Source organism: Bos mutus, chromosome 7 (genome assembly GCF_027580195.1).
Source record: "Bos mutus isolate GX-2022 chromosome 7, NWIPB_WYAK_1.1, whole genome shotgun sequence".
Taxonomy (NCBI): domain Eukaryota; kingdom Metazoa; phylum Chordata; class Mammalia; order Artiodactyla; family Bovidae; genus Bos; species Bos mutus.
In genome coordinates this window covers 62,452,073-62,479,365 of record NC_091623.1, presented here as the reverse complement: position 1 = coordinate 62,479,365, position 27,293 = coordinate 62,452,073, and the positions used below count along the sequence as shown (strand labels likewise).

Below are 27,293 nucleotides of genomic sequence, written 5' to 3'. Positions count from 1 at the left end.
CAACTAATCTCAAAAATATACAAGCAACTCCTACAGCTCAATTCCAGAAAAATAAATGACCCAATCAAAAAATTGGCCAAAGAACTAAATAGACATTTCTCCAAAGAAGACATACAGATGGCTAACAAACACATGAAAAGATGCTCAACATCACTCATTATCAGAGAAATGCAAATCAAAACCACTATGAGGTACCATTTCATGCCAGTCAGCATGACTGTGATCCAAAAGTCTACAAGCAATAAATGCTGGAGAGGGTATGGAGAAAAGGGAAGCCTCTTACACTGTTGGTAGGAATGCAAACTAGTACAGCCACTATGGAGAACAGTGTGGAGATTCCTTAAAAAACTGGAAATAGAACTGCCTTATGATCCAGCAATCCCACTGCTGGGCATACACACTGAGGAAACCAGAAGGGAAAGAGACACGTGTACCCCAATGTTCATCGCAGCACTGTTTATAATAGCCAGGACATGGAAGCAACCTAGATGTCCATCAGCAGATGAATGGATAAGAAAGCTGTGGTACATATACAGAATGGAATATTACTTTGCCATTAAAAAGAATACATTTGAATCAATTCTAATGAGGTGGATGAAACTGGAGCCTATTATACAGAGTGAATTAAGTCAGAAAGAAAAACACCAATACAGTATACTAACGCATATGGAATTTAGAAAGATGGTAACAATAACCCTGTGTATGAGACAGCAAGAGACACTGATGTATAGAACAGTCTTATGGACTCTGTGGGAGAGGGAGAGGGTGGGAAGATTTGGGAGAATGGCATTGAAACATGTATAATATCATGTATGAAACGAGTTGCCAGTCCAGGTTCGATGCATGATACTGGATGCTTGGGGCTGGTGCACTGGGACAACCCAGAGGGATGGTATGGGGAGGGAGGAGGGAGGAGGGTTCAGGATGGGGAATTAATGTATACCTGTGGCAGATTCATTTCGATATTTGGCAAAACTAATACAATATTGTAAAGTTTAAAAATAAAATAAAATTAAAACAGAAAACTAAAAAAAAAAAAAAAACACTGCTAGTAGAAATGTAAGATGGTATAACTACTTGGAAAACAGCTTGGCAATTTCCATTTTTAGGTATTTATCCAAGAGGAAAGAAAATATACACCTATACTGTAAAAGAATGTGTATTATAACACTTGCTAAAACAATAAGGAAAGTTTTATTCAAAACTTGCAATAGTGGTATTGCAATAGCAGAGAGAGGTTGTGTCCAATTCCAAATACAGCAAAGATAGCTGGGGATTTAAAGCCAATGAACAGTGAAAGCATCAGAGGATGGGAAAACTGCTAAGAGGAGAGACATCAAGGGTAAGGAGATTCTTGTTAAACTTATCTAAGATACTATGATTTATGATAGGAAATATATATTTGATCTTTGCCCCCATTTCTGGCATAGAGCTGAAATTCCCTAGGTGATAAGAGAAATGAGGTGTCTTTTGTTACATTAATAAAGTGACTTTTGAACTATAGCTAGGATAGCGGCTGGTTGTGAGGGAAACCAACTATGTAATTAGAGGATTAGGACTTTCAGGCCCATACCATAACATCTTCTCATAAGGGAGGAGAGAGTAGCTAGAGGTTGAATGAATCACCAATGACCATTGATTTAATCAATCATGCCTATGTAATGAAGTCTCCATAAAATTCCAAAAGGACAGGGTTCAAAGAGCATCTTGGTGAGACTGGGGAGAATGGCACTCCAAGAGAAAGCATGGACCCTCTGCACCCGTCCACCATACTTTGCTCTATGCACCTCATCTATCTGGCTGTTCCTGAATCATATCCTTTTATAATAAAACAGTAATTTGGTGAGTAAAATGTTTTTCTGAGTTCAATGAGCCACTATAGAAAATTAATCAAACCCAAGGAGAGAGTTGTGAGAACTTCTGATTTACAGCCAGTAAGTTAGAAGTAAAGGACTTGTGACTGGAGTCTGAAGTCTCAGGAGACAGGTAATGGAACCTCCAATTTGTAGCCAGCCTGTCAGAAACACAGGTAATAACCTGGGCTTGCAATTGGTGTCTGAAGTATAAGGTGTTCCTGTAGGACAGAGCCCTTTACCTGTGGAATCTGTTGCTGTCTCTGGGTAGTGTCAGAATTGGGTTGAATTTCATCCACCTGCAATGTAGGAGACTTGGGTTCAATCCCTGGGTTGGGAAGATGCCCTGGAGAAGGGAAAGGCTACCCACTCCAGTATTCTGGCCTGGAGAATTCCATGGACTGTATAGCCCAAGGGGCCACAAAGAGTCAGACAAGACTGAGCGACTTTCACTTTCACTTTCTAGGATACCCAGCTGGTGCCCGGAATTTGCTTGTTTGTTAAGTGAAGGAAAACCCTCCCCATCAATACACTCATTGAAACTAGGTCCAGGAACTGATTTAGACTTAACATGCCAGCATGCTAAAGGCAGCCAGAATGATCAGATATCAGAGGTGGAGGACTTTCTGTAAACTGGTGAGCAGAATTCTTGCTAAAATCATATTCAAGGATGGACATGGAAGCCCAAGGTCAAGGCCTAGTTTAGAAGAGAGCTCAGGATAGCCTCACTAAAGTTTGATTATGGAGAGATTCTTTGTTAATACAAATACTTCACTGAAATGTTCCAAGCAGCTAAATAATATAAATGTCCATAAATAGATGAATGGGTAAATAAATTATGGTATACCATGCAATGAAATATTACTTAGCAATAAAAAGGAACAAACTATTGATACACTCAAACACAACAAACTGATACACAACAAAATATGGAAAATCCTTCAAGAAATGGATACCTGATCACCTGACCTGCTTCCTGAGAACTGTATGCAGGTCAAGAAGCAACAGTTAGAACTGGACATGGAACAACAGACTGGTTCCAAAATGGGAAAGAAGTACGTAAAGGTTGTATACTGTCACTCTGCTTCTTTAACTCATATGCAGAGTACATCATGAGAAATGCTGGACTGGATGAAGCACAAGCTGGAATCAAGATTGCCGGGAGAAACATCAATAACCTCAGATATGCAGATGACACCACCCTTATGGCAGAAAGGGAAGAAAAACTAAAGAGCCTCTTGATGAAAGTGAAAGAGAAGAGTGAAAAAGTTGGCTTAAAACTCAACATTCAGAAAACTCAGATCATGGCATCTGGTCCCATCACTTCATGGCAAATTGATGGGGAAACAGTGGAAACAGTGACTTTATTATTTGGGGTCCACAATCACTTCAGATGGTGACTGCAGCCATGAAATTAAAAGACACTTGCTCCTTGGAAAAAAGTTATGACCAACCTATACAGCATATTAAAAAGCAGAGACATTACTTTGCCAACAAAGGTCCATCTAGTCAAGGCTATGGTTTTTCCCATAGTCATGTATGGATGTGAGAGTTGGACTATAAAGAAAGCTGAGCGCCAAAGAACTGATTCTTTTGAACTGTGGTATTGGAGAAGACTGTTGAGAGTCTGGACAGCAAGGAGACCCAACCAGTCTATCCAAAAGGAAATCATTGCTGAATATTCATTGGAAGGACTGATGCTGAAGCTGAAACTCCAATCCTTTGGTCACCTGATGTGAAGAACTGACTCATTGGAAAAGACCCTGATGCTGGGAAAGATTGAGGATGGGAGGAGAAGGGGACAGCAGGGGATGAGATGGTTGAATGGCATCACTGACTCAATGAATATGAGTTTGAGTAAACACTGGGAGTTGGTGATGGACAGGGATGCCTGGCGTGCTGCAGTCCATGGGGTCACAAAGAGTCAGACACGACTGAGCAACTGAACTGAAACTGATTGATATACTCAACAATATGGCTGAATCTCAAAATAGCTATGCTGAGTGAAAGAAGTCAGACTAAAAAAAAAACAACTCTCTCTTTCTTGAAGGACTCCAAAATCCAATCTGTTATGACAGTAACTAGATAAGTAGTTGTTTGTGGGCATGAAGAAAGAAATTGTAATATTATAGGAGGAAACTTCTGGTGATGAATATTTTCACTATCTTGATTGTGGTGGTGGTTTCAAAGATACTTATACACAGGAAAACTTTTTTTTTTTACTTTTATTAGAGTATAGTCACTTTATAATATTGTGTTAGTGTCTACTGTACAGCAAAGTGAATCAGATATATATATAGATATATTCCATTTTTTGGATTTTCTTCCCATTTAGGTCACCATACAGCATTGAGTAGAGTTCCCTGGGCTATACAGAAGGTTCTCATTAGTTATCTATTTTATACATGGCATCACTAATATATGTATGTCAATCCTAAATTCCCAATTCACCCCATTCCCCTCTTTTCCCCTTGGTATCCATAGGCTTGTTCTCTATGTCTGTGTCTCTATTTCTGCTTTGTAAATATGATTGTGTATATCAATACCAGGCTTTCCTGGTGGCTCAGGTGGTAAAGAAAACACATGCAATATAGGAGACCACCTGCAATACAGGGGACCCAGATTCAATCCCTGGGTTGGGAAGATCCCCTGGAGAAAGAAATGGCAACCCACTCCAGTATTCTTTCCCGGGAAATCCCATGAACAGAGGAATCTGGTGGGCTACCATCTATGGGTCACAAGAGTCAGATATGACTTAATGACTAAACCACCACCATACCAATGTCAACTTTTGGTGATGAGTATTTTCACTATCTTGATTGTGCTGATGGTTTCAAGGGTGCTCATATATGTAAGAAATTTAAATTGCACACTTTAAATATTTGTAGCTCATTGTATGTCAATTATATCATGGCTCAACAAAGAATCTTTTTTTTTTAAGTAACAGTTCCCAGTCTCAACAAGGCTCTCCGCAATGGGCTATAATTTTGGGTTTCCCTAGTTCTTCCATTCCCCTAAACTCCTATTTTAAACCCTTTTAAATATCCTTAAGCCTCTTATCCTATATTCTTTCTTTCTCTTCCTTTCTCTGGAAGATTATCCCTCGAGTTGCCTCTAGTCTCAGCCTTTCTCCACCCTGGGAGCCAAAATAAACTTTATACTAGAACATTCATATCTCCTGTTTACAAACTCTTACCAGCACCCCCTCCAGAAAAATCCAAATTCCTTAACAAGGATTATAAGACCATCTTTGATGTTGGCCTCTACTTATCTCTACAATCTCATCTCTAGCTTTTTCCTCACCATCTGCATCCCCATCTTCACCTTAGGGTCACACTGGGGTCTAGCTACAATAAACTACCACCCATTCCTAAGTTCTGCATTTTTATTTCTTTATCTCTCTGCCCTTTTCTTGTCTTATTCTTTCTCTCTCTTGTCTGCCCTCTCTCCCTTTTCTCTGTCTCTTTCTCTCTCTCCCCCCGCTTCTGTTCTCCTCTCTTTTTCCAGTCATCCTCTGTCTTTACTCCCATCCCCCCACCCCCCCTGCCATGGCTCTTAAGAGTTATGCATTTTATTAGTACTTCCATATATTCTTGCTAACACAACTAAGTTGATGTCAACAATTTCTATGTACAGACATACTGAGTTTTGGATCCAAGTAGGATAATACTATTTCATCTGGGTTTTTTATATTCCTAGGTCTTGATGATACAAAGTGACAGCCTAATATCCTTTATTTGGAATGATATCTGATAGCTGACTCCACATGTAGATGATGTTAGCCTCAACTGAGTTACAGATCTCTTAAAGTATCTCATATACAAAGTATCCAATATAAAAGTAATTATTTCTTTTAGTAAGTGAAGGAAAATTTGAAACTACTACCTCATTTGAAGAACTGTCTTGCAAAGTTGACACAGGAACAATTTCATCTGAATTAACATAATTGCTGACATTTGGAAATAGTTCTTCAAAAGATGCTTTTTGCACTGAGGACAAATCAATCTATAAAAGAATACATTACTCTTGTAGAAGTACAATACTGCAAAACAATCATTTTTAAGTAACCAAAGAAAAGTTGAACTACTCTCTCAATTGAATGATTTTCTTGTGAGCTTGACATATGAATAATTTTATCTGAATTAATATAATTGCTGATATTTAGAAATACCTCTTCAAAAGATGCATGTTTAACTGGGAACAAATAAATCTATAAAGAATAGTACAAGGCTCTTTAGCTTTAAAATTATTTTTAAATAAGAATTTTCATTTGCTAAAGTATCATTTAATTTATACATATTAAGTGGTCCCATCACTTCATGGCAAATAGATGGGAAAACAGTGGAAATAGTAACAGACTTTATTTTGGGGGGCTCCAAAATCACTGCAGATGGTGATTGCAGCCATGAAATTAAAAGACGCTTACTCCTTGGAAGGAAATTTATGACCAACCTGCTGCTGCTAAGTTGCTTCAGTCGTGTCTGACTCCGTGTAGCCCCATAGATGGCAGCCCACCAGGCTCCCCCATCCCTGGGACTCTCCAGGCAAGAACACTGGAGTGGGTTGCCATTTCCTTCTCCAATGCATGAAAGTGAAAAGTGAAAGTGAAGTCGTTCAGTCCTGTCTGACTCTTAGCGACCCCATGGACTGTAGCCCACCAGGCTTCTCCATCCATGGGATTTTCCCGGCAAGAGTACTGGAGTGGGGTGCCATTGCCTTCTCTGATGACCAACCTAGACAGCATATTAAAAAGCAGAGACATTTGTCAACAAAGGTCCGTCTAGTCAAGGCTATGGTTTTTCCAGTAGTCATGTATGGATGTGAGAGTTGGACTATAAAGAGGGCTGAGAGCAGAAGAATTGATATTTTTGAACTGTGGTGTTGGAGAAGACTCTTGAGAGTCCCTTGGACTGCAAGGAGATCCAACCAGGCCATCTTAAGGGAAATTGGTCCTGGGTGTTCATCGGAAGGACTGATGTTGAAGCTGAAACTCCAGTATTTTTGCCACCTGATACAAAGAGCTGACTCATTTGAAAAGACTGATTTTGGGAGGGATTGGGGGCAGGAGGAGAAGGGGACAACAGAGGATGAGATGGTTAGATGGCATCACCGACTCAATGGGCATGAGTTTGGGTAAACTCTGGGAGTTGGTGATGGAAAGGGAGGCCTGGCATGCTACAGTTCATGGGGTCACAAAGAGTCGGACATGACTGAGTGACTGAACTGAAGTGCCCACTAAATGAAATTCACCTACCCAGCAACTACACCTCATGGACTAATTTCCCTGATCTTCCCTTAACTGTTAGCCTTCCCCAGTGTTCTGCCTTTGCCTTCTTTTTGCCTACCACTGTACACTAGAGATTTTTAAAATCTCTACCTTGTTCCAGAGCGCCATACCCATATCATTATCAGGTTTCTCAACTTGCCACATATTTCTACATCAAAATCAAAATATTTAAAGCCAAAGTCACGACCCATACTCCTTAGTTTTGGATTTCAAGAAGCTCTGTCATGTTGAGGCGCCAGATCTGACTACAGTAACCTGGCCTGAACCTAGGCTATACCACATGTATGTGTGCCCAGAATGAATTATCAACTGGCTGGGTGGGGACTGGGGGCATCTGCCCTTGCCCAGCTCCTCTTCCTCGTAGGGAGACAGAACAACTTCAGGCCTATCAATGTGTATTTTGAAACAGTGTTAAAAAGGTCACCTGAAAGTGAGACCCTAGAAAATGAAAATCCTTAGAAGCCCTGAGTCAACTGGCCTCCTTTCAGGGAAGCCAGCCAAGGAATGGCAACTTGGAATTGAGGGGAATCTAAATGACCCATTTGGTGGCAGCAAGCTATGGAATGAACCAAAGGGCAAATAGACTCATTCAATAAAAAAAAGAAAAAAAATGTAGACCTTAAAATGTCAAGCCACTAAGCGCTCTCAAAAGTATTTTTATTTATTAAAAGACACTAAATATTTACCTACAAAATGGGAGAAAACATTTGAAAATTATTTATCTGATAAGGGTCTAGTATCTGGAACATATAAATAACACTTACAACTCAACAATAAAAAGACTAATAGCCTAACTTTAAATGAAGAGGATCTGAGTAGACATTTCTCCAAAGAAGATATACATAAGGCCAATAAGCTCTACTGCAAAATCACAATGATATACTACTTCACATGGCCAAAAGATGGATGATGGTAAGTGTTGGTAAGAATACAGACAATCAAGACACTCATACTGCTGCTGGGAATGTAAAATTGTTCAACCACTTTGGAAAACAGCCTATCAATCCTCTAATTATTAACCACAGAGTCACCATATAACTCTGCAATTTTACGTCTAGCTATATGCTCAAGAGAAATGAAAACGCACATCCACACAAAAGTTGTATCTGAATGTTTGTAGCTCCTCATTATTAATAATAGCTCAAAGGCAGAAACAACTCAAGTGGTCATGAATACTATTATTAGGCCACAAAAAGGAAAGAAGTACTGGTATATACTAACCTTGAAAATATGCTAAACTAAAAGACGTTAGTCACAAAAGGCTACATATGATTTTATTCACGTAAATGTGAATAAATATCTAGGAAATCTATTGGGATAAAAAGTGGATTAGTGGTTGCTTGGGACCAGATAGTGGGATGGAGGAATAAAGTGATAATGGCAATGGTTAAAAGGAATGGGTTTTTTTGTGTGTGTGGTGATAAAAATGTTCTAAATTGACTGGGGTGATATACACCCAAGAAAACTGAAAACATATATCCACACACAGACTTGTCCATGAACACTCATAGCACTGCTATTCATTCAAATACCCATAAACTGATGAATTAGTAAATAAAATGTGGTATATCCTTAATATGAGACGTTATTCAGCCATAAATAAACAAAATACTGATAAATGCTGTAACATGGATAAATCTTAAAAATATTATGGTAAGTGAAAGCAGTTAGACACAAAAAGCCACATACTGTATGATACAATGTATATGGAACGGCCACAATAAGCAAACTTTAAAGAGATAGAAAGTAGATTAGTAACTTCCAGAAGCTGGAGGATGAGATAGGAGGAATGATAAGTGACTGCTAAGGGGGTGATGAAAAATGTTCTTTAATTAGATTGTAGTAGTGGTTGCACAAGCTTATGAGTACACTAAAAGTCACTGAATTCATACTTCAGCAAGGTGAATTTTTAAAAATGTGAATTATGGCTCAATTTTAAAAAGATGTTGGTATTTACAAAATAGTCAATTAATTAGTTTTGTAGGGGAAAAATCATTTTTAAACACATTTCTCATATATATATATATATATATATATATATATATATTAACCCAAAAGATAAAACAAAAATGAATAAAAAAGAAAGTCATTTTCTAGGAAAAATATTAATCTTTAGAATACTAGAAAGACTGTGAGCAGAGTGTTCACAGAATACCGTTTTCCCATCTTGCAAAAGTGATCTTTGGTTAACTCTCCAGCTCTGTTCCACTAAGAATCTGATAAAGGTAAAAATGTCAACTATATTACTAGGCAACACTGCTTAGGGTAAAAATGATATCTAATTTTGAGGAATTATACATACAATGTAAATTTAAAAAATGCTAGAAAACACACATTATGGGCTTCCCTGACTCTTGTAATTAGGCATGTCCCTTGTGGGGACCCTGGAAGCTACATCTAGGTGTTATTATAAAACATACTGAATCTCATCTCCTTGTATCTGAGCTCTCTCCAGACTGCTGTGCAAGCTACTATATGAGCTCCTGTGAGGACTGCTTGCACTGAAGAGGCACACCTGATCTTGCTCTACTTGCAAGCTGTATACCTGCTGTTCAGTTGAACCTCAGAAGAACCCTGGCTGGGTAAGAGGCAAATTATAGATTCTTAGAAGAAAATACAGGGAGAAAACTTCATGATATTGCATTTAATAATGACTTCTTCGATATGTCACAAAAGCACAGACAACAAAAACAAGAACAAAAGATAAACTGGACTACATGTCAATGTATGGCAAAACCACCACAATATTGTAAAGTAATTAGCCTCCAATTAAATTAAATAAATTAATTTAAAAATTAAATTTTAAAAAATTTAAAACTTTTGTGCATCAAAGGGTACTATCAACAGAATGAAAAGGTAACCCACAGAATGAGAGTAAATATTTGTAAACCATATATCTGATAAGGGGTTCATATCTAGAATATATAAAGAACTCTTACAACTCAACAACAAAAAAATTAACAACCTGATTTTAAAAATGAACAAAGGACTTGAACCGACATTTCTCAAAAGAAGATATAAAATGACCAATAAGCATGTGAAAAGATGCTCAGCATCATTAGCCATTAGAGAAATACAAATCGAAACCACAAGGAGATACCATCTTACACCTGTTATTTTAAAAAAACACACACACACAGAAAATAATAAGTGTGAACAAGGATGTAGAGAAATTGGAACCCTTGTAAATTGGTGGGAATGTAAAATAGTGCAGCTGACATGGAAAAAAGTATGGTTGTTCCTCAAAAAGCTACAATGAGAGTTAACAAAGGATCAGCAATTTTGCTTTGAATAATATACCAAATGAATTCAAAACAGGGCCACAAAGAGATATTTGTATACCCATGTCCATAGCAACATTATTTACAATAGCCAAAAGATGGATGCAACCAAATGTCCAACAACAGAAGAATGGATAAACAAAATGTGGTACATTCATACAATGGAATATTATTCAGCCTTAAATAAGGACATAAGTCCTGACATATTCTTCAACATTGACGAACCGTGAAGACATTATGTTGAGTGAAATAAGTCAGTCACAAAAAAGACAAATACCATATGGTTCATTTATATGAAATGCCTAGAACAGTCAAATTCATAGAGACAAAAAGTAGAATGGTGGTTACAAGGAACTGGAGGAGGAAGGAATGGGCAATTCACTATTCAATGGGTATGAAATTTCAGTTTTACAAGATGAAAAATTTCTGAGTATGGATGATGGTTACAACAATGTGAATGTACTTGAACTGTACATTTAAAAATGATTACAAGGGTAAATTTTATGTTATGTATTTTTTCCACAGTAAAAAAATTTTTTAAAGAATAAAAAATTTCTTTCATGTATAACAGTATATAGAGTACTTCCAGTGAAAATATGTTTATGCAACAGAAAATACAGACATTACTATGTGCAATATTCCCCTAGTCTAGGAGAAATAGAAAAAGAGAACAGAGAGCCAGAAAACAGATACTACAAGTGCTAAATGATAATAACACTTACCACTAAACCAGGTGTTTGCGAAGATGGAGTACTTGTTAACAGGCCTCTGCTTTTCTTATCAGAAGTACTGGAATGTGCGTTCTATCAGTATTTTGTGAAACAGAGAATTGAACAGCAGAAAGAAATAATACAGTAAACACAAAATTTTATAATTTTATACTAGATCATAATGTGTCACAGTAATAGCATTTTAATCTACTAACTCAATTTTAAACCACTAGACAGGTAATTAAAGAACTGTTTGACTTGAGCTGGGTTAAACAACTTCAAAAAAACTCCAAGTGGTACAAATGATAAACCTCTTTGAATAGGTGTCAGTATATGCTGAGAAGCCTGGAACCCAAACTCATAAAATTTGAACATCATAGGGAAGTTGTGTTAGGTTTCTTTTTTTCTTTCATCTTTTCTTCCTTTCACTCTTCTGGCTTAGAAATCTCTTAAACTAGTTGTTCAAGACATAATTTAGAATATTTATTAGGAAACTTTTATCAAAAAATTTATAGGTACATTTACCTAGCACACTAAATCTGTTAGCTCTCTAATTTGTTAGCTATATAATCTTTCAATATGTTCATCTGAACAACAGGGATTATTCTACCCTAGGAACTGTCATGCAAATGTTACATATGATACATGCTGCTCCACTGAAGGAGCACGGTTACCTGATAGCTCCCAGCTGCAACAGCTTTAGAATCTGCTTCAGCTTTTAGGTTGAAGCCATTACCTTCTTGGGCAAGCCTCAGCCAACATTTGAACATAGCAGCCCAATGTAAGATTCCTGTAATGGACAATCTATGCTCCAGACCTCCCCACTGGGAGAGCTTTTGTCAGCTCTGCATTGAAGACTAAGGCTATTTCACCCCAATCTTCCTTCCTCCCTGCTCTTCTTTCTCCAATATTACCCCCTCCAATATGGCACTTGAACTCTTAATTCTGCTGAATAATCTTTCCCAGTGGTCTCAAGCAAACCAATTGTCAACTGTCAGTCCATTTAAAACATATCTGCCTGTATATAGCTGTAAGTATATAGATTCTCTGCAATTTTTCCTAGCTTTGCTAAGAAGTTATGTACATCTAAATCTTTCTAATAAGTACATTTTCATTTTACAATCTTTTCAAGAACCAGCTAATAAAAGAACAGTGCTTACCAATGCAGGTTTGAGAGGCTGAGGCAGCAGAACTTTAGCAACTGATTTACCTGCACTGCTTTCTACAACAGACCTCTGGTGAGATGATGGAACCTTGATTTTTAGATGACGAGAGTTTAACGTTGTTTGAAAATTTGTATCTCTAGGTTCAGGATCTTTTTCAGGCTGAAACAAATTCAGAATCCTAAGACACATTTCACAGTGCTTTAAAAACATTTGTATCACTTCTCAGATGTCCTGTTTTTATTGTTATATGGATGTGTGTTATAATTAAAATGGGATATGTATTTCTATCTATAATTCTCTAACTTCAAAGTTTACAGATAAAACTTTCTTAAAATAGGTAAAGCATTCTTCATTTCTGCTATAGTATTTTTGATCTCAAGCATTCCTTTTCTGATTATTCTTAGAATTTCCATCTCTCTGCTTATATTGCATGTTGTCTACTTTTTCCTGTAACTGCCTTAGCATATTAATTACAATTATTTTATATTTCTGGTTTGAAATATAATTCAAATTGGTTATAATTCTAACAGTACTGTAATATCTGACTCTGGTTCCAATGCTTATTCAGTCTCTTTAAACAGTAATTTCTGGCCTTTAGTATGGCTTGCAATTTTTGCTAAAAGGTAGACATGTTGTACTGGGTAATAACAACTGCGGTGAATAGTCTTTCATAATGCACTGATAAATTGTGGGGGGAGAGGGGAAGCCTTCTACAATTCTATGATTAAGTCAGTATTTTATTGAGCCTATGCCCCTGGACTGTGAACATCACCAGTCCTTCTTAGTTCCCCTCCCTGCAAATTGAGGCAGGATGGCTAGAAAGGACCATCCTGTAGTAGTTGGGTACTTCCATTCCCCGATGTGGAAGGCTAGAGGGAGCTAGAACTGGGTAATTTCCTTTCTCCACTGGAAGGGCAGAGCTGGCTGGAATCAGGTATTTCCCTTCCCCAGGTAGGTTACTGCTGCTAAGCTGCTTCAGTCATGTCCGACTCTGTGTGACCCCATGAGACGGCAGCCCACCAGGCTCCCCCGTCCCTGGGATTCTCCAGGCAAGAACACTGGAGTGGGTTGTCATTTCCTTCTCCAATGCATGAAAGTGAAAAGTGAAAGTGAAGTCGCTCAGTCATGTCCAACTCTTAGCGACCCCATGGACTGCAGCCCCCCAGGCTCCTGCATCCATGGGATTTTCCAGACAAGAGTACTGGAGTGGGTTGCCCTTGCCTTCTAAAACCCCAGCAAGTTAGGATCTTAAACACCTTCTCTTGAGAGCAGGCTTTGTTAAGAAAAACAGAATATTTCAAAATGGTTGAGGTATTTCAAAATGGTTTCTTTTCCCTTCCCACTACCAGAACCATGAGGGTATTCTTCACTGATATTCATTATGAGGATCTGGTACAGTTTCTGCAGGTAAAACTCACAGAAGTGTGGAGGTTCCTGTGATGAATGGGTTCCTCTTGAGTTGTCCACAATGAGCCTCAGAAATTCATCAACGACATTTTTGGTTTTCCCACCCCAGCACTGGTTCTCAGGGAGGTTTCTGTTCATGTGTTTCTGCTCTGGTAAGTCAATATTCTCTGTATCCACCTGTCTGTCTTTCCATGATCTGGTGTAGCAGTTTACCATGCGACCTTACTTCTTTGACAGATCTATAAAGCGTTGCTGATTTTTCAGTTTGTTCAGGTTTCTACTTGCTAGGACAGAGCAATGATTTCTAAATTCCTTTCGTGTTAGATCAGAAACTGGAAGTCCTCCAATTTTCCAAAATTCTTTATAACACGACCTGCAAGCAGCGTTCGGCAAAACTGGCCACTCTCCCTTTTAGGAGCAAAAGTCCTCCTCCCTTATCTTCTACGAAACCATACACTGTTTATTTTCCCCTCCTCTCTGTCCACTCTTTCTTTTCCATCTGGCTGTAGAATTTTCCAAGAATTGATCCTGGATACCTTTCTCTTCCTTACTCTCTAGATACTCTTTCCCAAGTGATTTCATCCAATACTATACATTCTAAAATATCTGTAATATTGTACACTCCTCTTTTATTTTTCTGACCTGCAAACTTGCAGCCAGTGGTGCTTCCAACATTTTCATCTTCATGTGCATTCAGACCTCATGCTTCTCCTATCACATTATATAGCACCTTTATCCATCAAAACTGCTTAAGACACAAACCTAGAAGTCTTTCTTGACACCACTCACTCTTTCTGCCTCTATATCCAATCCATGAACTCTACAGGCAAAATATCTTGAATCCATGCACATTTTTTCATATGTCCTACAAAACATCCTAGTTAAAGCTACCACAATCTCCCACCAAAAATCTTTGTAATGAATCTTCTTGCTGACAGTCTTGCCCTCTTTCAATCTGCTCCCCAGTTATACAATGACAGTATGGTAGAGTGAAAAAAGTATAGGCTTCAGATCAAGGAAGACTTGCCATAAATTCCTCAAGCATATTGGTTAACACTTAAACCTCATTTTCCTCAGCTATAAAATAGCTAAAATATAAATGAAAACCTTACATAACAGGAATGCTATAAAAACATATAATTAACAAAAAATGCTTAGAATAATGCTTACATTGAGTAGCCACTCCAATAGTAGCTACTGCTATATACAAAGTCAAGTTCGAATTCCTCCCCGAAGACCACTAGATTCCAGGCCTAATGTACTGATTTATAATTCCTTAACATAGAACATTGTTACTATGTTTTGACTACAAAGCAAATGTATTATTGTCACTTTAAATTACTAACAGATATCCAATTATCCAAAAAGAAATTGGAAAAATTGTACATTTTAATCCTCTTTCATTAAATTTATAGAGTATATATGCATGCAACAATAATGTAATATGATAAACTCTAAAAATGTTTTCAATTATTGGTTTAAATAGCTGAAAAATAATTCATATAAAGTATTGTCTAAAAGAAAAAAGTATTTTCTATATTAAGAAAATTTATGGTTTATAAGGTTATTCTGCTTCAATACTTACTTTTTCTTTTTTTTCCCCAGGGGTCGAAGAGTAATTTTTCTCAGCAAGTAAAACTCCACAAGATGCATTATCAATAACAAAAATATACATTAGTGTTAATTATTTAACCTGTTGTTACATCTAAAGTACAGAAAATAGAACTCAAATTTGAAAAAAAAATTGATTTTAATGACTGATTTTGTAATAGTTTTAGAACAACCTAACTTGAACAATCTGACAGGAGAAAGAATTCTTTAAAATATCTTTACCTCAAAACCTCCAGGTTTCACAGGAATAAATAAACTCTATATAAAAGATTTATCTTTCAATTTAGTAGAAAAAGTTGAATGTAACTTGAATTCTTAATTATCCTTCCACTTCCATTCTCTCTCTACTATAACTTTTTTACTAGCATTTAAAACATACTCATACTCAGGCTTCTTTCAGAGAAGGCAATGGCACCCCACTCCAGTACCCTTGCCTGGAAAATCCCATGGGTGGAGGAGCCTGGTGGGCTGCAGTCCATGGGGTCACTGAGCGTTGGACACAACTGAGTGACATCCCTTTTACTTTTCACTTTCACGCATTGGAGAAGGAAATGGCAACCCACTCCAGTATTCTTGCCTGGAGAATCCCAGGGACAAGGGAGCCTGGTGGGCTGCCGTCTATGGGGTTGCACAGAGTCGGACATGACTGAAGTGACTTAGCAGCAGCAGCAGCAGCAGGCTTCTTTATTTTAAAAAATTTTATTTTTTAGTTGAAGGATATGCAGATGCAGATATGCAGATGACACCACCCTTATGGCAGAAAGGGAAGAAAAACTAAAGAGCCTCTTGATGAAAGTGAAAGAGGAGAGTGAAAAAGTTGGCTTAAAGCTCAACATTCAGAAAACTAAGATCATGGCATCCGGTCCCATCACTTCATGGCATATAGATGGGGAAATAGTGGAAACAGTGGCTGACTTTATTTTTCTGGGCTCCAAAATCACTGCAGATGGTGATTGCAGCGATGAAATTAAAAGACGCTTACTACTTGGGAGGAAAGTTATGACCAACCTAGATAGCATATTCGGAGAAGGCAATGGCACCCTACTCCAGTACTCTTGCCTGGAAAATCCCATGGATGGAGGAGCCTGGTAGGCTGCATTCCATGGGGTCACAAAGAGTCAGACACGACTGAGCGACTTCACTTTCACTTTTCACTTTCATGCATTGGAGAAGGCAATGGCAACCCACTCCAGTGTTTTTGCCTGGAGAATCCCAGGGACGGGGAAGCCTGGTGAGCTGCCGTCTATGGGGTCGCGCAGAGTCGGACACGACTGAAGCGACTTAGCAGCAGCAGCAGCAGACAGCATACTAAAAAGCAGAGACATTACTTTGCCAACAAAGGTCCGTCTAGTCAAGGCTATGGTTTTTCCAGTGGTCATGTATGGATATGAGAGTCGGACTATAAACAAAGCTGAGCGCCAAAGAATTGATGCTTTTGAACTGTGGTGTTGGAGAAGACTCTTGAGAGTCCCTTGGACTGCAAGGAGATCCAACCAGTCCATTCTGAAGGAGATCAGCCCTGGGATTTCTTTGGAAGGAATGATGCTGAAGCTGAAACTCCAGTACTTTGGCCACCTTATGCAAAGAGTTGACTCATTGGAAAAGACTCTGATGCTGGGAGGGATTGGGGGCATGAGGAGAAGGGGACGACAGAGGATGAGATGGCTGGATGGCATCACTGACTCGATGGACGTGAGTCTGAGTGAACTCTGGGAGATGGTGATGGACAGGGAGGCCTGGCGTGCTGCGATTCATGGGGTTGCAAAGAGTCGGACATGACTGAGAGATTGAACTGAACTGAACTGAACCTTTCTTCTCCTGTTCACAAGCTCCTTAATCTTTGATCTATAAAACAAATCTTTCTTCTAATGCTCATCCTCCAGGGTAGTAGTTTCTACTCTTTTCAAGGACGTGTGCTTTTACAAGTTTAGTTTTTATGACCAGATTCATTTCCCTTAGGATGGAAACCACCTTAATCATTTTTATAACCATAACTTCTTAATACCTAGCATTTTCTAAATGCTCATTACATAACTGCTTAAAGTAAAGATAACACCAAAAATTATTTTTTTTTCCAGCTCATACAGACTTTTATATGCATCAGGAACAAAGCAAGCAATTCTTTAAATTTATCCCTAAACAAATGCTCTAAAACTTACTGCAGGAAATAAAGAAAATAGAAATCTGAAATGAAGCAGATGTTAATAAGGTTGTAAATGTCTTGCTAAGTTTATTCTAATAATAAACTGCATAATAAAGGGCCAAAAAATGCAAGGCATTTTGTTGTTTCTTTTATTTTTCAATCATCACACATAACTTCAATGTATCTGTTAACTGATTACCTTCTTCTCCTATAATTGAAATTTACAAGGACAGGAAAAATATATCACTCCCTGTTGGTATATATCAGTAATGCCTAGTATAGAATACTCAGTAGATGTTTATTAAATGAATTAATGATAGGTACTGTGGGGATAGTTAAGACCTAGCCTCACACATCTTCATTTCTTAAATACAACCACACACTAAAAAGCACTCAATTTCCTGGGCTACCAGTTTTCTTAACATATACCATACTGTGACAAAAATAAAGAAATAGAGGATTATAAAAATGATTAGTTACATTATTAATTACATGATTCTGAATATGAATCTGGTTCAAATTTCATTATTAATTACCTGATTCTGCCTTTAGTTCTGAAGAAATATTTTGGTCTGCTAACATCGTCATGCTAGAATAAGAACAAATTAATGGAATTCTTTTACTCTTTCAGTACCTTTTGAGAATCATCAAATAATACTTAATATACTTAATACTTAAAATAAGGACATTCCTATGCAATCAATTATCCTGTAGAAAAAATGTTAATATTAGAAATGTTAATGTTAGAAAAATGTTAATATATCTATATGAACTAATAGTTTTTTGAAAAGGCAATATGTGCATCCATCAGTGTGAGACAACAGGTACAAAGCATAGTATTTATTTTTTAAAATTAATTAATTTAATTGGAGGCTAATTACTTTACAATATTGTAGTGGCTTTCGCCATATATCAACACAAATCAGCCACGGGTATACACGTGTGCCCCCCATCCTGAACTCCCCTTCCACTCCCCTCCCCATCCCATCCCTCAGGGTTGTCCCAGTGCACTGGCCCTGAGCACCCTGTCTCATGCATCGAACCTGGACTGGCGATCTGTTTCACATATGGTAATATACATGTTTCAAAGCTATTCTTTCAAATCATCCCACCCTCACCTTCTTCCACAGAGTCCAAAAGTCTGTTCTTTATCTCGTGTCTCTTTTGCTATCTTGCATATAGGGTCATCGTTATCATCTTTTTAAATTCCATATATATGCGTTAATGTACTCTATTGGTGTTTTTCTTTTTGACTTACTTAACTCTGTATAATAGGCTCCAGTTTCATCTACCTCATTAGAACTGATTCAAATGAATTCTTTTTTAATGGCTGAGTAATATTCCATTCTGTATATGTACCACAGTTTTCTTATCCATTCGTCTGCTGATGGACATCTAGTTTGTTTCCATGTCCTGGCTATTGTAAACAGTGCTGTGATGAACATTGGGGTACATGTGTCTCTTTCAATTCTGGTTTCCTTGGTGTGTATGCCCAGCAGTAGGATTGCTTGGGTCGTATGGCAGTTCTATTTCCAGTTTTTTAAGGAATCTCCACACTGTTTTCTATAGTGGCTGTACTAGTTTGCATTCCCACCAACAGTGTAAGAGGGTTCCCTTTTCTCCACACCCTCTCCAGCATTTAGAATCAGACAGATCTCGATTTAAAGCTCAGGTCTGCTACTTACATTTGAGTGGCCTTGGGAAAGTTACTTAACCTGTTTTGAGTCATGATCATCTCATTTATGCAAAAAGAATAGCAGTCTTGCCTTCTAGCATTCTTCTGGTAAGGATCTCATGTAACATGAGAGATAATACTTTAAAAAATTAATATTCTTTTTCTATTTTATACTTTCGTAAATGAGACTGCCCCCAATCAAATGTGTGAAAGAGGATTAGTTATTATAAGAACACAAAAAGACCAAAGCTCAGCCTTTGATCACCAAAGTGGGGTTTCTGAGTCCCCAGTGGACTTGAAAACTAAATGTGAAAAGATTATTTTTAAATTCCTATTACTGCTTTAATGAAAAGTTGAACTCAGTAAGCAAAAAGAATTTTACTCCTTCATATTTCCCATTTAAATTCATCCTGTCAAAAAGACAAATTTAAAACTATAATGCAATTCATGGAGTCACAAAAGGCTGGACACGACTGAGCAACTGAACTGAACTGAAAACTATAATTCAAAGATGCATATACCCCTGTGTTCATAGCAGCAGTATTCACAATAACCAAGACACAGAAACAACCTAAATGTCCATCAACAGCTGAACGGATAGAGAAGATGTGGTGCATGTATACAGTGGAGTATATATATAAAACACTACTCAACCATAAAAAAGGATAAAGTAATGCCATTTGCAGCAACAGGAACACAACCAGAGATTACCATACAACTTATATATGGAATCTAAAATATGACACAAACGAACCTATCTATTAAATAGCGGAATCAGAGACATAGAGAACAGACTGGTGATTGCCAAGCAGGAAGGAGTTACAGGAGGGATAGAGTGGGAGGTAGAGGTTAGCAGATGTACGCTTTTATATATGGAATGAATAAACAACTGCATAGAGAATATACTGTATAGAATAGAGAACTATTAATGTATTCAATATCCTATGACAAACCATAAAGGAAAATAATGCTTAAAAAAGAATATGTATGTATAACCCAATAACTTTGTTGCACAGCAGAAATTAACACATTGTAAGTCAACTATACTTCAATTATAAAAATAGAAAAAAAAGAAACAAATACAACACAATACAACTACAATATACAAATACAATAAATTCATCCTGTCAAAAATAGTACTTTTTTGCCCCCAAATGAAATTTCATGTGTATTCTACTGTTTTTGTGGTAGGTACTCTCTGGTAATAAACACACACTTTTAGGTAATAAAAACTCCACTATTAGTCTTCTTCAAAACTAGAGGCACTGAAACAGTCTGAAAATAAAAACCCAGCCTTTTAGCACAAGTAGCTTGAGAAGCACTGCACTATTATGCTGATGCCTGCTGAAGAGAGGGTGTCTTACCCATGCCCACACAGAGAACTTCCTCTCACTGCCTACCTACCGTTCAGCCTGTCTACTCGTATTAACAGCATAAAACATTCCTCATTACTTTTGCCTCTTTAACCTGCTGGATGTCTTCAGAATATGTCACAAGAAAACCTGGATTCTGCTCTATCACCATCTAGTGGCTAAAAGCGGACAATGTCAACTTCTACAGGCTTCTCAGGAAGATTGCTCAGGGAAACTGTTCTGGATTTCCAGAACTGCACTGGGGTAACAAGCAGAAGCTCCTGTGCCAGGTTTGTGATAACTGTAAATCACAGAACTTGGCTGCAAAGCAAAGACAAATGAGCACATCCTTACCTGAGACTTAAGTATTAAAGCAAGATTAACAGTTTCAATGTTTCCCTGGTGGCTCAGATGGTAAAGGATCTGCCAGCAATGCAGGAGACTGAGGTTCAGTCCCTGGGTTGGGAAGATCCCCTGGAGAAGGAAATGGCAATCCACTCCAGTATTCTTGCCTGGAGAATTCCACGGACAGGGGCCTGGCAGGCTATGGTTCATGGGTTGCAAAGAGTCGGACACGACTGAGCAACTAAAATACATAATATCACAACACCAAACTCATTATTTAATTTAAACCTCTTCCTTTTCTCAACCTAGCTCTGAGTTAGACTCCTGAAGTGAGGAAAGCAACTATAGTTTTTTTTTCCCCCCTTCTATTTCTTGTTATTTTCCCTCCCCCATTTGCTAACTACTCTTTAGGATTCTCTGGCATTGGAGCAGCAGGAAGGAATTGTAGGAAAAAATAGGAAAGGTCTATCCTGATCTTAATTGATACTATTATAACATGTCCTTGGTGCCCTTTGGGCATGGCAGATAGCCAAATGCTGACTCTTTCAAACCTGAAGTATTATATTTTGAAGGGTTCAAGATAAGATTTCCCTATCCCTAGGATGCTCTCACTTGCTGCTCTTTATGATGTTCTCAGATTTTGCATTTGATGATACTATTTCCAGCCTTGTTTTTTTTTAATATATTTTTCATTGTGTTTTTAAATTTTTTACTTGTTTGGCTGCACTAGGTCTTAACTGCAGCATGCAGGATCTTTAGTTGCAGCATGTGAACTCTTGGTTGCAGTGTATGGATCTAGGTCTCTGACCAGGGATTGAACCCAGACCCCCTGCATTAGGAGCTTGAAGTCTTACCACTGGACCACCATGGAAGTCCCTCCAACCTCTTTTAGTCAAGTTTATTTTGTCTTTTCCAAGAAGTCATACTGGACATGGTACCTTTCAAGATGATCCCTTCTGTGGGATCTATGTCTGACATTTGGGCAATATGCACAAATCCTTGCTGTGCAAGACTCTGAAAGTATATCTAGCATCCTCTTTATTAGCCACTCCACAGCATCTAACTGACCTTCTTGCTTTGAACCTTTCCAGATGTGAGTCAGAAACCAAATTCCAGAGAATACATGTTGAACTTTCCAAATGGTTCTCTGGGGGCTTCTTCTCTTGGGTTGTAGTGAGGGAGAAGTTTCTCTCTCTCCTTGCATATGACACCAACAACTCTTATCAAAGAAATAAACATTTTTTAAAATTTTATTCATTTTTAATTGAAGGATAACTGTTTTATACAATTGTGTTGGTTTCTGCCAAACATCAACATAAACATTCTCGATCATTTCATCCTCTCAGTGCATTCTTATTCTTTTTTTTAAATAACTTGGAGGTTGGTGATGAGCTAATGATGAAAGAATGAGGTTTTGATCTCATCTATTACAAGTTTGACATACATGGTTCTATACAGAATGGGGGATAGAGTAATTGTCATTTTATTTTGTTCTCATCTATTGGTCACGTTCCAAACTCTAAGACTACATGAAAGTACATTTAACATCTTGCTAGTTCAAAAGGTTTCACAAACCAAAAGCAATGCAGAGAAGGTGGTCAAATTCAAAACCAAAATACCTGGCAGAGGGCTATTGTGTCTAGGAGAGTTTACCATGAAGGTTGCAGAAAGAAAATGAAGTCAAAGTCTTGGTGGAGAACTTCAATGAGACTTAAGGGGCTTAGGGTGGTAATGAAAGCTACAGTGAGGAAGAATCATCAATGGAGAACTTCAGGCCCAAAATAAGGCTGTAAGTTCATCAATGAATTTATCAGTAGAGTCCAGCCCAGGTATAGAACTAGTCTTGAAACCTGCAGCACAAATTGGTAAAAATTCAGAGACAACTCATGGGTCCCAGACACTCTCAAGACCCAACTTCACTTCTCCCCCTCTTTGGCCTATACATCTATATTTACAGTGATGATTTGTCCAAACTGGGACCTTTCTGAGAGTAAAAGTCAGCTATATTAAAGATTATGTCACAATAGCAGGTACATACTGGGACTGTCTCAGGTAAATCATGAGGCACGACCATCCTCAGGAATAGTTTCATACTTCATTATTCAGCCCTTCAATGGATTCTGTTAGCCCTGCTTTGAAAATACATCCAAACTCTGACCTCTCACTATCTCTTCTCTTGCCACTCTGGTCCATAGTCCAATATTTCTTGCCCAGTTAGGGCAGTATTCTCCTAACTATAATTTCCCTAATTCTTTGCCTTATCATAATCTGTTCTCAACACAGCAGCTAGGATGATTCTTTCAAAACATAAGCCATATCACATCATCCTTCTAAACCATTCAACAGCCTTAAAATTCACTTATACTTGCCTAAAATGCTTTATATGATCTGGCATCTTGATTCTCTCACTTATCTCCTAACTCACTACTCCTCCTCACTTCACACCAGGAGCCCAAGCCTTCCTGCCTTGGGTATGGCTCCAGCTAGTCCCTCTACCTGGAATGTTCTTTTTTTTCAATGAATCACACAGCTTGGTCTATCTACTTCTTATGTCTCTGTTCAAATACTACCTTTTCAATGGTGAGTCTCTGACCACAATACTTAAAAGAGCAAATCTCTACCCTAATACTCTGTAGTCCCCTATCTTGCTTTATTTTTCTCCATAGCATTTATTACCATATAGCATGGTATAAATTTACTTGCTTATTAATTTATTGTTAATATCCTCCAACTAGAATGTGGACTCAATTAAGGCAGAAATTTTGTTTTTAATCAATTTTGTTACAACAATTATATAGTTAGACAGATAGACAGACAGACAGATGGATAGATAGAAAATATACTCTGGTAATCAGAACAGTCGTGGCATATAGTGAGTCCTCAACAAATACCGAATAAACAAACACCTGAATTTCTGGGCTAATAATCATACTTGCTATATAACTATGAGAACAAAAAGCATTAAAAACACAACAACTTTAAAAAATGTTAGTCCTTACACTTTTCTGTGGCATTTCTGATAGTCTTCTGAAGAGGTACCTAAGGGGGGAAAAAAGATCTATTAGGAATATAATTCAGGGGAGGGGAATCAAGATGGCAGAATAGGAGAAGATGGAGTTCACCCCCCACAGCAAACATATTAAAAAATATATCCACATGTGGAATAATTCTCATGGAAAACTAACTGGAAACTGGCAGGAAAATGTCTATACAACCAAAGCTGCAAGAAGGATCTCCACATAATCAGCTGGGATGAAAAAAAAAAAAGGGGGCATCAGGTGAGGACCTGTGCCCCTGGGAGGAATCTGTAATGAAATAAAACATCTGTGTGGGTAGACTCTTTCCCTGGGGAGCATTAAGTTAAGCCCAACCTGGGCATCACAGTCCTGGGGTCCTGTGTGCATGAGACAAACTTCCTTTCCTGCTCAGAAATCCACTGAGATGATAGTAGAGCTGGAATGAGGAGTACACACATGCTGGCTTGCCAAAAATCAGGGCAAAGAGGACTTCATGGCACTTCCCAACCCCAAAGGGGAAGTACCCAAGCCCCACTCACTCTGCACCACAGCCTGAACCAGGTTCTGGGCAAAGACTTGGTCTAGCTACACAGAGACACACTAGAGTGCCTGGGGCATGATCTGGATGGAGCTGTGGTGGCCACTATCTTGCATGCATGTAGGGTGGCATCAAAAGAGTGTGAAGAAAGGTTTTGGGACCCAGGACGACCACACAGGTCCCACTGGATTTCAAAATCTTCAAATCACCAGAGGATCATACAAGAGAGAGGGCTATTCATCAAGGAGGCTGACTTAAGGGATGACTTCAGCCGGAGGACACAGATCCTGGTGCCAGTAAAAGGGTCTGCAGAAGTGGCACAGCATGCCTTCAGAGTAGATGTTGTCACTACTCCTTCTTGACTACTGAGGAAACTCAAGCACAGGGGACTTCAGAGATCAAGCCCTGAGCCTTTGGAGTGGGACCACTGACTCCAACACCTTAGACTACCAGAGAACAAACCCCAGGGAGTATCAAATAGTGAGAACTCACACAAAGGAAACCACTTGAATACAAGACCCGGCATCACCCAAACACCAGTACCACCCTGTGCAGGACACCTCATCTAAACAACAAACAAAACAAAAATACAAACCCAATCATAGCAGACAGGATTAGCACCTCACTCAGCCTTGCCCATCAGAGGAAAAACAAACACACAAACAAACAAACAAAAACTCAGCACTAATCTCACCCTACACAAAGCTTACACAAACCACTGGACCAACCTTAGGAAGGCAGAAACCAAAAGGAAGAAAGAATTCAACCTTGAAGCCTGGGAAAAGGAGACCTCAAACACAATAAGTTTTATAAGGAATGAGAAGGCAGAGAAATACTACACAAATGAACGAACAACCTAGAAACACAGAAGTCCAAATAAATGAAGAGGAAATAGGCAAACTACCTGAAAAAAATTCAGAATAATGATAGTAAAGATGATCAAAAATCTTGAAAATAAAATGGAGAAAATGCAAGAATCAATTAACAAAGACCTAGAAGAATTAAGGAATAAACATACAGAGACAAACAACACCATTACTGAAATTAAAAATACTCTAGAAGGAACCAGTAGCAGAATATCTGAAGCAGAAGAATGAATCAGTGAGCTGGAAGATAAAATGGTGGAAATAACTTCTGAAGAGCAGAATAAAGTAAAAAGAATGAAAAGAATAGAGGATATTCTCAGAGACCTCTGGGACAATATCAAACACACCAACATTCAAATTATAGGGGTCCCAGAAGAAGAAGAGAAGAAGAAAGGGTATGAGAAATTCTTTGAAGAGATTATAGTTGAAAATTTCCCTAACATGGAAAATGAAATAGTCAATCTATTTGTGCCAAGAGGCACAAAGAGTCCCATACAGGATAAACCCAAGGAGAAACACACCAAGACACATACTAATCAAACTAACAAAGATTAAGCACAAAGAAAGAATATTAAAAGTAGCAAGGGAAAAGCAACAAGTAACATACAAGGGAAACCCATACATTTTACAGCTGAGCTTTCAGCAGAAACTCTGCAGGCCAGAAGGGAATGGCAGGATATATTTAAAGTACTGAAAGGGAAAAATCTATAACCAAGATTACTGTACCTGGCAAGGATCTCATTCAAAATTGATGGAGAAATCAAAAACTTTTCAGACAAGCAAACATTTAGAGAATTCAGTACCACCAAACCAGTTTTACAACAAATGTTAAAGGGACTTATATAATCAAGAAATACAAGAAAAAAAAAAAAAAGATCTACAAAATCAACCCCAAACAATTAAGAAAATGGCAATAGGAACATATATATCAATAATTACTTTAAATGTAAATGGATTAAATGCTCCAACTAAAAGGCACAGACTGGCTGAATGGATACAAAAATAAGACCTATATATATGCTGTCTACAAGAAACCCACTTCAGACCTAAAGACACATATAGACTGAAAGTAAGAGGATGGAAAAATATATTCCATGAAAATAGGAAGCAAAAGAAAGCTAGAGTAGCAATCCTCATATCAGACAAAATAGACCTTAAAATAAAGAAGATTACAAGAGATAAGGAAGGACACTACATAATAATCAAGGGATCAATCCAAGAGGAAGACATAACAATTGTAAATATCTATGCACCCAATATAGGAGCACCTCAATACATAATACAAACACTAACAGACATAAAGGGGGCAATTGACAGTAACACAATAATAATAGGAGACTTTAACACCCCACTCACACCATTGAAGAGATCATCAAAACAGATAATTAATAAGGAAACACAAGTCTTAAATAATACATTAGATGAGATGGATCTCATTGATATCTTCAGGACACTTCGTCCAAAAGTAGAAGAATAAACCTTCTTCTAAAGTGCACATGGAATATTCTCCAGGATAGACCACATCTTGGGTCACAAATCAAACCTCAGTAAATTTAAGAAAATTGAAATTGTATCAAGCATCTTCTCTGACCACAATGCTATGAGACTAGATATCAATTACAAGAAAAAAAAAAACAACCTTAAGAAACACAAATACATGGATATTAAATAATATGTTTCTAAATAACCAGCAGGTTACTGAAGAAATCAAAAGGGAACTAAAAACATTTCTAGAAACAAATGACAATGAAAACATGACAACTCAAAACCTGTGGGATGCAGCAAAAGCAGTCCTAAGAGGGAAGTTTATAGCAATACAATCCTACCTTGAGAAACAAGAAAACATCGAATAGACAACCTAACTTTACACCTAAAACAACTGAAAAAATAAGAACAAAAAAACCTCCAAAACTAGTAGAAGGAAAAGAAATCATAAAGACCCAAGCAGAAAGAAATGAAAAAGAAATGAAATAAACAATAATAAAGATTAATAAAACTAAAAGCTGGTTCTTTGAGAAGATAAGAAAAATTGACAAACCTTT

General features: G+C 37.8%; 1 protein-coding gene across 1 annotated transcript in view; it reads right to left on the bottom strand.

Annotated features, from left to right (window-relative positions):
• The window catches only part of MEIKIN (meiotic kinetochore factor), a 139,441-nt gene that overhangs the window by 60,677 nt on the left and 51,471 nt on the right, over positions 1-27,293 (bottom strand). Inside the window, exons 7-11 of the mRNA XM_014480811.2 lie at positions 23,830-23,869; positions 17,991-18,047; positions 15,290-15,368; positions 11,144-11,224; positions 5,739-5,858 (exon numbers count right to left, since the gene is read on the bottom strand). Coding sequence (XP_014336297.1) covers positions 5,739-5,858; positions 11,144-11,224; positions 15,290-15,368; positions 17,991-18,047; positions 23,830-23,869 — 377 coding nt within the window. The remainder of the gene's footprint in view (positions 1-5,738; positions 5,859-11,143; positions 11,225-15,289; positions 15,369-17,990; positions 18,048-23,829; positions 23,870-27,293) is intronic.